At 52.9% G+C, this 15,639-nt stretch overlaps 1 protein-coding gene across 1 annotated transcript; it reads right to left on the reverse strand.

Moving 5' to 3' along the window:
- Nucleotides 1–1,267: 1,267 nt before the first annotated feature.
- On the reverse strand, nt 1,268–10,200 carry CRYBB2 (crystallin beta B2; the record flags this gene model as incomplete). Its single annotated transcript, XM_080821440.1, has 6 exons — nt 10,185–10,200; nt 8,418–8,497; nt 5,620–5,738; nt 4,309–4,441; nt 3,118–3,260; nt 1,268–1,436 (listed from the first exon to the last, which is right to left on the reverse strand). The coding sequence occupies exons 2-6, from the start codon at nt 8,469–8,471 to the stop codon at nt 1,268–1,270; spliced, it is 618 nt and encodes a 205-aa protein (XP_080677566.1). The 5' UTR covers nt 8,472–8,497; nt 10,185–10,200.
- Nucleotides 10,201–15,639: the final 5,439 nt, after the last annotated feature.

Genomic DNA, 15,639 nt, shown 5'->3' on the forward strand with positions numbered 1-15,639 from the left:
ACTTCTTCCAACACCCCCACTTTCTTGGGAGGTCTGGTGCCCCAGGTAGTACCCCTGCCTTCTCTTGGTGTCCTTGGCCCTTTCCTCTTGCCATCACTGTATTAGAGTCCTAGGGATGACATCACAAAGTATCCCAAATGGAGTGGCTTAACCAACAGTATTTTATTTTCTCACAATGCTGTAAGCTGGCAGTTCAAGGTCAAGGTGTCAGCAGGGTTGGCTCTCCATGAGCATATATGCAATCCAGTATGAGACAGGTAGCCTTGCTCCACAGAGAGGGAAATGGACTTCTCAAGAAATGGTTCCAGGACAACAGGGGCCTGAAGGGAGCAAAAACCAGCTCCAGAGAGACTGAGAATTTACATGTGATGTTAGACGACATCAAAAGTGAAAACCGCTACATCCAAAGATACCGAACCCAAAATGAAAAGAAGTTGCCCTCTGGGAGTAGATATTTGCACTACAGATAACGAGTGAACGATGACCAGTTTTCCGGAGAATGTCTGAGTTATCTTATTTCATCTCCATTGAAACCAGATGGTTTTTTTCCCCAACTGCAAAGATGGGGGCCCTGAGAGGCAAAATGACTTGTCTTGAGGCCAGATCATTGGCCAGGACTCCAGAACAGCCATTGGAACCCAGGCCTACCATGATGCTAAGTGATCAAGCCCACCAAGTAATGAAAGAGGGAGCACAGAACACACAAAGGCAGAGACCTGTGACTAGGGATGGGGTGGGATTGCAGGGTCGTTGGCTCCTCTGGCAGATCTAAGAAAACTGGCGTTCAAGGGGATTACACCCTAATGTGGGAATGGCAGGCAGCGGGTATATTTTCAAGGGCTGAAGCATCCTTCATGTGCCCCCGTGAGTGGTGGTTCTCATGGAAAAGGGAGCTAGGAGGTCAGCCCAGCCAGCCCCTCATGGGGCATAGGTGGTTGTAAAGCAGACAAAGACACAGAAGCTCAGAGAAGTTGGACAGTATGCCCAAGGTCACACAGCCAAGAGCCTCCGTAAGGACTCTGCTGTCCTGCCCCAGCCCGGACACTCTCTGGTTCTCTCGGTCTGTCTCTGTCTTTGTCTCTGTCTCTCTGTCTCTCTCTCTCTCTCACACACACACATGCAAGCACGTAATATCTGCTCCAGTTCCCATTGGAGATAAAAGGCAATGCAACACAAATTGCAAGTCACACTTTATTCACTCGCCAGGAGGTCTGGGGGGGATCCTGGGCAGCAGACCAAGCCCCTGGGAAGGAGGGAAAGGCAGGCACTAGTTGGAGGGGTGGAAGGCGCCCCGTTGGTGCCACTGCATGTCGCGAATGCGGCGCACAGACTGCACCTGGGGGTGGGGAGCCCCAAAGTCACCGCTGTCCTTGTAGTCTCCCTTCTCCAGCAGGTACTGGAGCCCACGATAGCCAGGGTACTGGTAGCCGACCCACCTGTAGGCCAGAGGGGAGGAGGGGACGTGGAGGACAGAGGAGAAGCAGAAGAGGGAGAGAGGGATAGAGAGCATCTTTAAGCCGCTAGGAAGGGGGGAGCTCCCAGTCATTTCTCACTTCCTGATTGTTGAGCAGGAACACCACCCTTCCAGCATCCTGTCCCTGCTTTCTTCCTTCTCCTGATGGGGAGCTCACTACTTCTTGAAGCAACTTTTGACTGAAGGCCTGATGCTGGGATCAGAGGAAGGGGGGATCTCAAGCCCACTGAAGCCTAGAATAAGACAGGTCTCCTAACTGCCTCTGTCCACCCTCATCCCATCCCCATGCCTGGCTGCAAGGCCAAAGGAGAGGAGGCTAGGTCCCAGGAGCTCTCAGTAATCCCTTTGTCATTTGAAGTCATCACAATCTAGGGGTGGTCCTTCACTCTTTGGGGTACCTATTGAGAGTTACAGTTTCTTCCCCTCAAAATGATATAGTCTTGGCCAACAAAGACCTGCCTGGCCAACCCCTGTGTGCACCCGCAGCTCTACATCTTGGTCTTGTGTCCTATATCTCTGTGCACTAGCCAGTCTAGAGTTTGTAGAGGCCCTCAGACTCACCAGGTTCCTCTGACCATAGGGCCTTTGCCCATGCTGTTCTCTCTCTGGAATGACCTTCTTTCCTCTCTTTACACCTGCGCTTCCTACTCTTTCTTGGGATCTAAGTTCAAGAGTCCCCCGCTTCGGGGAGGAAGTCCAGATTTGTGGCAGATTCTTAAATTATTAACAGTTGACCCCAGCTAGGCTGTTAGCTCTACAGAGCAGAAGGCAGCCCTCTTTAATCTACCTTGACATACTGAGCACCGAATGTGATGCCTGGCACGTGGTGGGGCTCAACCAATTGAACAATGAATGAAGAAATAAATGAAGAGGACCATGAACACAGAACTTGACACACAATTTTAGGAACCTGATGAACCCCAGAAAGCCAGTACATGTTGGCCAACCAGCTCTCTGGAGGGCAAAAGGGTCTTGATTTTTAAACACACTCCAATTTCAGTGGTATAAAATACTCCCACTATGGCTGATTTTGACCTACCAAAGTTTCAACAATCAGCTCACAAAAATTCTGAAAATTGAGGAATGTGCTCTCGTGAGCTGGTATGAACAGGTTCCAGCAAGCCACTGCCCATAGCCCATCTGTGGACCCCCAGAGAATCGAAGTTTGTCACAAGGAGAAATTCCCCATAGGTGATGGCCAGAGTCTATGTACCAAGGAACTTTAATTCAATGGGAAATGACACCTCCTGTTTCTAAACTCAGGGATCCATGCAGTAAAGAAACAGCGTGGGCTGGACCTCCTGCCTCTCACAGCAATGACCACTCAACTCATCCTTTCCCTTCCGGTCCCCCCTCTGCCTCATCTGCACCCCACTAATGTTCACTGTCCTCCTCTTGGGGACTGAGGTTAAGGCCATGTTTTCTTTCTTCCAGAGGTAGGGTATTGGCCAAAGGGCAGATCTGGATGGGACCACAGGGGCTGAAAGCCACATACAAACTCATGATTTCCATGCCCATTTTCCAGAGGGAAGACTGAGGTTGCAAGTATACAAGATCAGCAGGGTGCAGGGCAGAGTGGGACTCAGGACCCCAGCAGTCTGGGCTCCTGGAGCAGGGGGAGCAGGGGCTGGGTCTCCACTCACGTGCCACTCTGCACCCGCACTGATGACACCTTCTCCTGGTAGCCGTGGGCATGGAAACTGGGCACATCATCATCTATGATTTCCATCTTCTTTCCTGTGAAGTTGGGGTTCTCATAGAGGATGATCTTGTGCTCTTGACTGTCCTGTGGATAGGGATCCGAGAAAGTGAGTGCGGGAGAGGAGTCCAGGGTGAGCCTTCCCACCTGTCCAGATGCCCCAGCACGGGTATCAGCACAATCCCCCTATAGACTTCTTGTCCCGTACCCCTACTACCTAAGTGTCTATACCAACAGCAGTTAAACACCAGCCATTTGTTGGGGTCCCACTGGGCTGTCTTCATGTTGCACTCAAGAGTCTATACTTTAAGGCACATTCGATTCTGATAGGTCCTTTTCCTTCAGCTCTCTTTTAAAAAATAAATAAATAAATCAAAATGGCAGCCATGATCTACACAGAGAGACACAGGCTGGTGGGGCCCCAAGCAGGCAGCTGGGATATTTTGGCTTTCCTTCCTTGCCACACCTTTTCCCATCCTCCAGTTCCTGTGACAGTTTTCTTAGTCATTCCCTTTAATCCTTTAAACACTCTCATGCTATCTGGCCATTAAGAAAACCGAGACTCAGGGAGGTAAAACCACTTGCCCAAGGTCACACAGCTGGGAGCGTCAGAGCCAACAGAGGAAACCAGGTCCATGGGATAGTAGGTCCAAAGTTCTCTAATCTTCCATCAAGCTCTGGGGAGAGCTAGTCTGCCTCAAGGAGGCTTGGGAGTGGACCTGAGCACTGCCGGGGCCTGGGCCCTCCGAAAGAGTTCACATTCTAGTAAGAATCAGGATCAGAGAAGCACCAGAAGGTCCCACCAACATGAGTTATCAACACGAGCTAACCCACCTTTTCCTCCACACCCAATCCCAGAATATCTTTTCACATTTGGGATGGCTACTGTTGATTAAGCAATTGCTCTTTGATGGGTTCTAACCCCAGGAACCTCAGGCAGGAGATCTGAGTATCTCCATTTTACAGATGGGGGAACTGAGGCCCAGGGAAATGAACGATTTATGCTAGGTGACACAGGAAGTGCGCCCCACCCATCAGAAAGCTCCCAGTGCCGGAGGTGAAGTCTCCATCCTGGTCCGCAGAGCCCCGGCTCCAAGGTGGCAAAGAGAGGAGGCAACGAGAAGAGGCGCCTCACCACTTTGATGGGCCTCAGGGAGCTGAGGGAGTCCGTCCTCCGGCTGCTGGTCCATGAGTCCCAGCGGGGATACTCGCCCTTCTCGAACACAAACTGCTCACCCTTGCAGTTGGCTTGTTCGTAGCCCACCCAGCTGCAGTGAGACAGAAGCAAGGCAGGTCAGGCCAGCTCCAGCTTCTCCTAGTGGCTCGAGCCCCCCGGGCTAGCACCTGCCCCGCTCCCCCATCAAAATCCAGACGCTGCCAAGCCAAGAGCAGAATCGCCTCAGTCATCCAGAACTCAATCTGAACCATCAATAATCCTGACTAAAAATATGAGAAGTTCTATTTCTAAAAAAAAGAAAGTAGAGAGGTGTCAAGCCCGTTTGAGAAATCCTTCCATCCAAATGTTAACATAAAAAGGCAACTGAGAATCAGATACAGTGTTTAAATGGTCAAAACTTCATTTGTCTGAGAAGATGTTCTCCTGGGCCCACCAGATGCTCTGAGTATGTTGGATAATGGAGGCCCGAGCAGGCCCTTCTTTTGGCTGTGTTCTCCACACCCACAGACTCTGACTTAAGTGAAATCATTGCACTCTGCAGAATTCCCTGAGAACCTTGAGCTGTGGGATGGGTCACCCAGGACCCCCAACCCTACCAGGATCCCTGACCTTTTGGGAGGGGGGTCACGGGGGGCCGCCCCCAATTCCTGAGGCTCTTGCAAAGAAGGAGTGGTCAGGGAACCACAAGGACGGACCCCTGCGGGCTGCGCTGAGCTATGTGATACAATTAGGGCAGAGTCACATCTTACCAGCCACCTTGCCTTCTCTCCAGGGTCAGGGACCCAAGGCTGCTAGCCCCCAAATGTGCCAGTGAATTCGCTGAGATCTGGTATGGCCGGGATCAGGGAAGGGGACGGTGAATACAGGACATCCGACTTTAAACCTCACAGGAGATGGAGGACACGCCCAGAGCCAGAGATTGGCAACTCTAGAAATCTCCATGAGAGTCACTTTGTCCATCTCCCTGCCTCGAGGAAGTGGCTGGCCTTGGGGTCACACTTTTCCCACCCTTGGAAGTCGAGGCTCAGAGAAGGAAGTTGCTGGTCCAGTGTCATACACCATGAAATTGGTGGAGTTTGGATTTGAACCAGCTCTATCTGACCCCAAAGCACAAATCGTCTCCAGAGGCTGCCAGCCACCAAATCGCACAGTCCAGGGGCACAATAAAGGCAGATCCCCCCAGCTCCACAGCCCAGTTGCCTCACCCTGGTGGTCCCCAACGAGGTGAGCCCTCCCTGCCCGCGTGCCCCCTAACCCCCTGGTACATACGGTCCAGCCTGCACCAGGACAGAGCCCGCCTTCTCCACGCCAGTCTCCTTCAGGTTGGGGCAGGGCCCGCTGAGCTCATGCGAGTGGCCCTGGAAATTCTCCTGCTCAAAGATGATGATCTGAAGCAGGAGGAGATTGTCAGACCCATCACCATGGGGAGGAGGGAAGCAGGACATTGGGGATGGGGAGGGGGCTCCGAGAGCCTCCGGGGATGCTGCCTGGCTCCTCTCTCAGGAGTCACAGACCCAACAGGGAGTCAGACAGCCCCGGCTCTGCCAGTCCCCAGCTGTGAGACATTGAGCCAGGACTTTGCCTCACTGAGCCTCAGTTGCTCCACCTGTGAAATGGGAAATGACAGAACCTACCTGATGGGGTCACTGGAAGGATTCAGAGAAGAGTCACGGTGTTGCTCTGTGTTTGTTCTGTGTGTGGGAGGCAGACTCCTGGGAATTAAGGGATGTCTTACAGAGCCCGCGGGCCCAAGTGGCAGAGTTGAAGTTGGAGTCCAAGTTTATCTGATGCCATTCCCATCGGGGCAGCCCTTTGCAAACTAATGTGCACATAAAGCCTCTGGTCTTGAGGAAATGTGGTTTCTGAGACAGCCCGTCCCAGGATGCAGCCCCAGAGGCTGAATTTCTCACGAGCTCGCAGGTGAGGTAGGACTTTTCTTGCTCCTGCTAGAGCCAGCACCCTACACATCTACACCATCTCACCCCTGGCTCTGCAGGGCCCCTTCTGACCACCCCCCGGGATGCTTCTTAGAGGGGCTTCCCTCCCTTTGCCTCACCTGGCGCTCTCAGCAGCCCAGGGAAGGGTACAGTGGGATCCCCATCAGGGAGGTGGAAGGGGCCCCCAAGAATGCTAACTGGGAGGCCAGCCACCACCATCCATGATTGTAGAGCCCATTTGGGGGCAGGGGTTCTGTGGCTGCACTTCCCCAGGGAGCTGTCCCTGGGGGAAGAGCAGGGCTCAGGGCAGCGGGCTCCCAGAGGGGACGGCTGCACAATCCACAGGGTCAGCACTGGCTGGGTAAACACATCCCTCTCTCCCAGGCTGGGGATTAGTGAGATAAAGCCAGGACCAGGAGGCCCCGTGGGGCTCTGAGACAAATTCCATGGGCTGAGTCCAGCCTTTGTGGTCACTGACTCGACCACAGGAGGGTCAGGAGACACGGGCTCTGATGTCACTTCATTGCATCTGGCCACACAACCTTGGGAAGCAACTTGGCTGGTTCGAGCCTCAGGGGGTCCTTCTGTAGAATGGGGAATCACGTCTCTTTTGCAGGGTACTGGAAGACTCAAGAACAGGGATGCTAGGGGCTGGTTGATGACGACCCTGGCCTGGATAGGAGGGCTTGCAGGGGGTGGTGGGGGAGGACAAGGAAGCTCAGCCTCTCCTTGTATCCACAAGGCCTCAGGGAGCCCAGAAGCTCAGTGTTATTATTACTGCTATTGTTTGTGGGGCTTACCACATGGGGACTCACATTTTACACAATATCTAATCTTCCTATGTCTGTGGGATGTACTCTCACAGAAGAGACACATCGGATCTTGCAGATTTAGAATAGGGAGGAAATAATCGAAAATCACTTTCTCATAAGGATTCTATTGATTCTCCATGAGGCTCTAGTGGGTTTAATGAATGAGAATACGAGAATTAATTTCCGTTTCTTTGTCCTTGTTTATCGTGGCAGCTAGGATGTGTTAAATTGCATACGTGGCTGGCTTTCTGTGTCTAGGGGACAGAGGGGGTCTGAACACGACACAGAGGCCTTTGCACTGGTCCTCAGACTCGCATGGCTCACGCCCACCTCTGGGCCTTTGCACTCACCGCACCCTCCATCTGGAATGTTCTCCCCTATCCCCACCTGGCGCACAGGGCTGTTGACCCAGATCTCTGCTCTCATGCCACCTCCCTCAGAGAGGCCTCCCTGATCACCTCCGCTAACACCACCTTTCCTTATTCACCCCGACTCTGCACCCCTTTCCCTGTTTCATGTTTCCTGAAACACTTCCCACTCCTTGAAGTCCTAGATTTGTTTGTTTGCTGTGTGTCTTCCCTCTAGAAAGTAAGAATGAGGTTAGTGGGTGGGGGTGCTGCATCGGCTCAAGCTTTCCAGGGCTGGGGGAGGGCAGTGCCTGGCCAGGGGCCCTGAAGCAGAGGGCCACAGGACGGAGCCAGGCAGAGGCGGCCAGGTGGATGGATGCTGGTAGAAACTTGGGTACAGATTGGGTATGATGAGCCCCCGGCCATTGGGCTAGGATCCACCACCCCTCCCCACCCCTGGGGTCCTAGGAGGGCAGGGCAGACAAGGAAGCAAAATGATAACCTGCTGTTATGTGGACACACCCACCATCACACCCACCATGCACTGTGAATCCAGTTCTCCCTGTCTCACAAAGAAGGGAGCTGAGGCTCAGAGAGTTCAAGTGACTGGCCCAGGACACACAGCAGGTTGGGAATCCCAGCTGGCTCCTGTCCGCAAGCCCCCTCTCACACTGGACTGTGGGTCCACCCCAGCTCTAGGGAGCCTCCCTGGGCATTGGGGTACAGGGTAAGGCAGAGACACTGAAGTCACCAATGCTGGAGACCAGTGTCAGGAATCTCGGCGTGCCAGTTGTGGGCTGGGGAGGGGCCTGCAGAATCAGCGTCCTACCCTGGACGCAAGTTGGGGAGACTCAAGCCCAGAGAGGGGAGCTTCAGGAAGAAAGAGGCCAACTTGGCTTTCCAGAAGGGAAACTGAGGCTGGACGAGGCACTCTGCTTGCCCGCCCTGCCCTCTCCCACCACGGTACCGACCTTGGGGTTGAGGGGCTGTGGTTTGCCCGCTTGGGTCTGGTGGTCTGAGGCCATGGTGGGTGGTCCTGTGGAGGAATGACCTGGAAGAGATGTGGGAAGCGGCTGTGAGGACCTCTCTGGGCCCTCGGCTTTCTCACCTGAGGGCCTCCGGGCCGCTCTGCGCCAACTCTAGAGCTTGCTTTTGGTCACCCTGGTCTCCGGTGGTCCGAGAGCAGCGGGGTCCGAGAGAAGCAGTCTGAACTTCCATCCTTAGCTTCATTTCTTTGTGTCCAGGCCAGTTCCAGAGGGGAAAATGAGGTCCGCTAAGGAAGTGGTGGTAAACTAGAGCTTCAGCTGGGTCCCCAATGGGTCCCCATCAGTTGGCTCCAGAAAGCAAAGCAGAAGGCAGAAATTTCCTGACCGGAAGAAAAGCGCGGGCTATAGCACCCACACACTGACCATGCTTGGCCACACTCTGGGTTCCCCTTTGCATCTCACAGAGCCCCCTCTCCTCCCTGCCTCTCACCCCACCTTTCTCCTCCAGATTGCCTCCCTGCCCCTTACCCAGTACACCGAAAGCTCCTCTTTGCCGTCCATCTTCTCCCCCCGCCCCTCCATGAGTGCACACATCTGGGATGTAAGGCAAACTACAGGAAGCGAAGAAGTGAGTGTGATGCCGGACTGTCAGGCACCGTGGTAGGCAGTCGCAGGGAGCATTCCTTGGCAGGAGAGAATGTCAGAAGAGTCTGGAATGCCGGCACTGTCTTCTTTCCCACAGGAGGGGCAGTGAACCCAAGCCTGTGTGTCCCCACTGAGGACGGGAGACCAGAGCTCCTGCTCCAGAGAGAATGTCCAGCTTCCAGAAGCCCTTTCCACACCAGAGGCTGGGCTGGGCCATCCCCCAGAAAGAAGAGATTCGAATAAGCAGCTTGGGGGCCAAACCTGCTCTTCTCTCCTAAGTAACCAGCCCTGCGAGCCTGTCACAGGGTCAGAGGCCCAGCCGTGCAGCCCTGGTCATCGGACTTCTCCCGCTTAAGATTAAGCTCAGTTGGTTCAGTGTGGGGGTGCTGGTTCCACCGTCCACAGGCATTGAGGTCCCGGGCGTGTCATCCTCTCTGTGCCTCAGTTTCCCACTCTGCCAAGTGGGGACAGTCATGGCGCCCAACAGTTTCTATGAACAGGTTGTGACGATTGGATGCCATGATGCAGGAAGACGGGACGCATTTGGCTGGAGCGCTTGGTAAGTAGCCGCTGTGATGGCATTAGCTGGGTTATTTCCACCAACCTTCAGCAGCCTTGAAATCCCCTGTTGCTAGGAGCACCCAGAGAGCCCCGGCAGCTTCCTAGCCACTAATAGTCCCAACGCTAGACGTGGAGCAGGCACCTGGGAATGGGGATATGAGGAGGGCTGGCTCACCAGCCTAGAAACAATGCTGAACCTTCACTGGTTTGATTCCTTCCACGCACAAACTCTTGGAGTCTCCTACCTAGTCACTAGCGAAACAAAGATGCTGGTGGACCGGTTCTTATTAATAGAGAGTATTGCCTGTGTCCGAGCTATGTGCCACACCACCCACCATTACCTTGAAAGCCCACGATGAAAGAGGTTTTATGACCCATCTCCCCATTTAACAGAAACGAAAACTGAGGCTTCGAGCATGGAAGTCTTTGCCCAAGGTCTCCATGTCCGAAGGGGGTAGCTCCTGGATTCGAACCCAGGCCTCCCACGCTCTCCATCAGGAATAAGGATGATAGAAAAAGGCAAGCAAGCAAGCAAGGCATTCTTACCAGTGACACCAGCCCCTGAGAGTGCCCGTGGAGCCCGGGCGGCGGGAGGTGGCATTTATACCTTCCCCAGGAGTGCCGGTGCCAAGACGGGTGATCGCTGCATCCCCAGAGAAAGCAGGACGAGAATGCTGGATTAAGCCCACACCAAAGCCTGGGTCAGCAAATGCCCACAGACATTGTGTCTCTGCACAATAATGTCATTAGCTTTTGGATTCGGCCGCGCCAGGGTGGTCAGGCGGCTGGGCAAGGGGATGCCCACTTTGCATGCATCAGCCGTCCGGCTGCCAGGACCGAGGGCATGCTGGGTTCACTGGTGTGATCAGTAGAGCCCTGGGGAAAGGCAGACAGAGGCAAATCTCAGTGGCCCTGGGTGAGGGGAAAAAACAAGGAAAGGAGAGTGGCTTGCCAGGGACCGGCATCCACCCACCCACCCGTCCGTCCATCCATTCAACAAATGTTCATCAGACATTTACTTGGTGCCAAGCTCTGTTCCGGGGGTAGTGTCGGGGAGGGACTCCAGCCCAGTCTAGACCGTCCAGGAGAGCTCCCAGGAAGATACAGAGTCCTCGGGGATGGGGACAAATTAGCGTAGGAAACCAGGCTGGAAGGAGTTCCAAATAGAAAAGGACTGTTCACGGAGGCTAGTGTGTTATTTGAAGATCTGAATGCAGGGCATTCAGGCAGGGCCCAGGCCAGGGAGTCAAGGTTGAGAGTGACCTGATGTTGCAGATGAGGAGGGTGAGCTTCCCGCTGAAGACCCCGGGCCGTCCTAGCACCTGCTGTTCTTAAGTGGGCCCTAAGAGCACCCCCAAAAGGTTTCTCCAAACCTCAGTGTCTTTGGGTCCTATGAGTACCCACTGCCCCATAAACCCTTGGCCTTGATGCACATTTCCTCCACTGTGTGTGTCTCTCTCGAAGCCAGCCTGCATCTTGACCAGATCCAAGATCAGGCAGGATAGAGGAACAGCCCTGGGGCTCGGAGACCAGATTTGAGTGAGACTTGCTTTCCCCCACCTTCCATGCCCCTGACAGACAGACAGACAGGCAGACAGACACACAACCATGCTGCTTCTGTCTGTAACACTTCTCACCGCCTGACATGACGCTGTTCTTTTATTCGCCATCTTTCCTATTAGAAGGTAAGCCTCACGGGGGGAGGGCCACTGCCTGCCTGGTTCACCATGGAACCCACAGAGTGGAGCACCTGATGCACGGGGGCGGGGAGGGGGTTTATTCATTTCCTGGGGCCGCGGACTGAGACCGAGGCGCTTAAAACAACAGAAACAGAAACGGAAACAGAAACTTGGGGGCGCCAATAGTGCAGCCTCTATGGAAACAGGTTGGTGGTTCCTCCAAAAATTATCAGTAAAATTCCCCTATCACTCTGTGATTCTGCTTATGGATACTCAACCCCAAAGAATCAAAAGCAGGGCCTCAGACAGATACTTGGATGCCCACGTTCATGGCAGCCAAAAGGCAATAACCAAAAGGCTACTGTCAGTAGCCAAAAGGCAGAAACAACCCAAACGTTTGTTGACAGGTGAATGCATCAGCAGAAGTTATCCATAAAAGGGAATACAATTCAGCCTTTAAAAAAGAAGGGAATTCAACCTGTGTTAGGACATGGATGAACCTTGGGGACATGATGCTAAGGGAAATATATCAGCTACAAAGTCCAAATCCTGCACGATGCCGCTTATGTGAGATTCCTGGGGTACCTAAATTTATAGAGACAGGAGGCAGACTGGCAGGTGCAAGGGGCTGGGGGAGGGAGGACGGGGTTGGGTGGGGTGTCAGTGTTTAACTGACCCATAGTCTCAGTGTGAGACGATGAGAAAGTTCTGGAGATGGACGGCGGTGCTGGTCTCGTGACAGTGTGAAGGTACTTTCATGGTGCCAAACTGCACACGTAAAATGGTTAAAATGCAAATTCAATGTTACGTAGTATATTTTAGCACAATGAAAATGTCTGAACAAGCCCATCCCCCAGAAATGTATTGTCACACAGTTCCAGAGGCCAGAAATCTGAAATCAAGGAGGGCTATGCTCCCACCAAAGGCTCTAGTGGGGCGAACCACAAAGCACCTGACTTTCGGTGTGTCCCAAGCTGTCTGCCCTTCTAGGCCATGAGCTTGGTCCACTGGCACCTGCTTGGGCCCAGCACAATGTAGGTGCTCAGAAGGTATTTGCTGACTGTTCAAATTAATCAGTGAATAAGAAATACAGAGATGAGCGAAGGTGTCTTAGTCTGGGCATTACCGGAAGCAGACGCTAAGACAAGAGTTCACAGGCAGGTAGTTTATTAGAGAACTGATCCCAGGAGCAATCAGCAGGGAAGGGAAAGCAGCCAATTAGGTGTATCCGTGAGCAGGTTACCCCCAGGTCTTCTTGAAATGACGTGAGGTTGTGTGATCCATTCTGGCCAACGGATTCTGAGATGTCTCAGATGTCTGGTCATTTTATCACAGACTTTCCAGCACTTTGTCTTCCCTTGCCCTGAGATGCATTGTTACAAGAGGGTAGAGTCATTCATAGCGTCTATGAATGACTGGGTGAAGAAGACCAGCATTAGACCAGCATTAGAGATGTGACCCAGGATGAGAAATAAACCATCATTGTTAAACCACCAAGACTTGGGGGCTGTTTGATACCCAGCATAGCCTGACTGATACATGGGGAAAGAAGATTTGGACCCTCCTTTCTGCCTCATGTTGCTACAAAGAGGATAGGCCTTACTGTCCCCAAACACAGTTTACTCCTTAGACGCAGGAACCAGAGCTAAGAACCTTCAAGATCCTCAAGGGGAAAAGTTCTCAACTCTGTCAGAACCAACACTCCCTTCTCATGACGTTCATTTTGCGACATTCCGCTTTCCTGGAACGAAATTGATCCTATAATCCCCATATGTTCATGCTTTCAAATTAAATTCATCCTAAAATGCACTGTCTGTAATATAAAGGAATAATAAAATGAAAGGTGTAATAATACGTATTTCAACACGAAAGGTTTGAGCACAGCGATTATACCAGATGAAATAACAAAGGAATTGGAGGTGTTTGTGCTACTTATCATAGACAGGTTTGGATAGGAAAGTGATATTGAACAGAACATGCATTTGACATGCTCACATGCCTCGGAAGAACCGTCTTGAACATAACACAGCCGCACGTGCAGACTGGCCCAGTGGTGATTTATCACCGATGCCAACTCCACGGCCAACACCGTCACAGGCCCCGTGATTTCACAAAATGGGGAAGAATGCTTGGGCAAGTTCCCGCCTGAGGAGTGGGAGATGCATGCGCTGAGGCTCACCAAGGCTGGGGTCCCAGGAGAATGACCACAGAGCCTGCTGCCCGGCTCCTAAGAACGCTTGGGCTCTAGTCCTGCCTCCATGAGCCCGGCTCACCCCCAGGCCCCCTTTTCCCAGTGAAGACTTGGTGCCACTTGGATTCTCGCTATGCAGCCTAGTTGCCTTATGTCCTTGTTTGTGCTGGCGTCCTTAGGACAAACCCCTGTTACTGAGTAATTGGGAAGTCCCTGCTCCACACAACCATGGAGTCCATCTCCAGAGTCACCATTTTCGATGAAAAGGTGGAAGATTATCCCTTACCAGGCCGTTCCTCTGTTTTACCCATTGTTCTCTGCCCTTCCTACAAATTACATTCGTGTTAATACTCACAACAATTGGGGAGCCTGGGTGGCTTAGTCGTTAAGTGTCTGCCTTCAGCTCGGGTCATGGTCCCAGGGTCCTGGGATAGAGCCCTGCATCAGGCCTCTGCTCAGTGGGGAGCCTGCTTCTCCCTCTCCCACTCTCCCTGCTTCTGTTCCCTCTCTTGCTGTGTCTCTCTCTCTGTCAAATAAATAAATAACATCTTCAAAAAAAATAGTCACAACAACCTATGAGATAGGCAGTGTTATTAGTCCCGAGTTATGGATGAGAGCATCAACGTATAGAGAGGCTAGGCAACTTGCCCAAAGGCACACAGCAAGTGGTAGAGCCTGGAAAGGACATCAAGTGGTAAGGATCAAGAGCCCCATTCAGTCATTCTGCTCCTAACCCCTTGACCATGCTTTCTCTAACTGGTAGACTACACTGCCTCTCGATTAAACAGGTAAAGTGATTTCCTAACCCTCACCTGCAACCCCCTTATCACCAGGAGATACTCTTACTTTATTATCCCTTTCAGACTCTGTCCCTGCAGAAGCTAGAATTTGCATCTAGAGGAGCTAAGCATGGCCTCTTGGAGTTATATTGGCCTGGGGTCAAATCTCAGCTCTGCCCCTCTGAGGCTGTGTGACCCCAGCTGTCAGCTCTCCCTCTCTGAGCTTCCCGGCCTGTTAGGAGGATTGAGTGGGAAAATGCCTTGGAGTACTTGCAGAGAGCAAGCTCTCCCTGAGCCAGATGGTTAGTACAGGTCGGAGGCTTTGGGTGTGACCCTGGATCTGGGTCTGGTGACACCCCACCTCTAGAGCCAGTCCACCTGCAGACCCTGGGGGCCAACCACAGAGTGGACAAGCTGGCAGGCCGGGGCCGGGGTGGGGGACGGGCGGGATGAGCTTTGGAGGCAGACATGAACTTGAGTGCTATTCCCACCACTCTATAGAGCTCTGGTACTCGGGGCAATTTGCTTCAGGGCTCTGGGCCCGCATCGCTCTCTCTGCCCACGGGGATCAGTGTCACTTGTCAGCAGGTTAGAGATGACACCGTAAAGCAGCCTTCAGTGTACTCTGTTCACCATGGGGACAGTCGGTGGCTTCTATTATTACTGTTGCTGCTCTTGATTTTTTTCTCTGCCATGTGTCCCTGCCCCTGAGGCACACGTCACAGGGAGCCGGGCTCAGGAACGAATGTTCTAGCGTCCACACACAGAGTGCAAACCTCAGCTCTAACTCTGCTTGTAGGAAGGTGATGCCACCTCCCTGAGCCTTGGTCTCCTCATCTGTGAAATTGGATGAACAACAGTCCCTGTCTTCCGGGGTCATCTTAAGGTTCAGTGACCCAGAACAAGTTCCAACAAGCTTAGCGCTGGGTTTGGCATTGAGTAAGGAGTGATTTACAAAGCAAAACAAGGTCTCTGTCTGTGAGAGGGGGGTGAGACTAAGGGACAGAGGGAGGGGGAGGTGGGAGGAGTGGGGGTGCTGCCATCCTTGCTGGGGGAGGAGTCAACCCTTCCCTTGGTCCCCCTTGTTGCTGAATGTCCCTCACCTTCTACCCCAAGCCTGACGCCCCACCCAGCTCTCCCCTATACCCCAAAGTAAAAATAATTCAAGGTGATGGCTCAGCTGTGCATATATATTTTTAAATATGCAGGCTAAGTAACTGACAATCGCTGTATTCTTTTCAGCGCCTTCCTGAAGAAGAGGCTCCCTCAGACCACCCCCACACCAGCTGCATCAGTGGTGGGGACACTGCAGGTGGCTGGGACCGGCTCTGGGCACAACAGGGGAACCAAAT

This window comes from Martes martes, assembly GCF_963455335.1.
Source record: "Martes martes genome assembly, chromosome: 13".
Taxonomy (NCBI): domain Eukaryota; kingdom Metazoa; phylum Chordata; class Mammalia; order Carnivora; family Mustelidae; genus Martes; species Martes martes.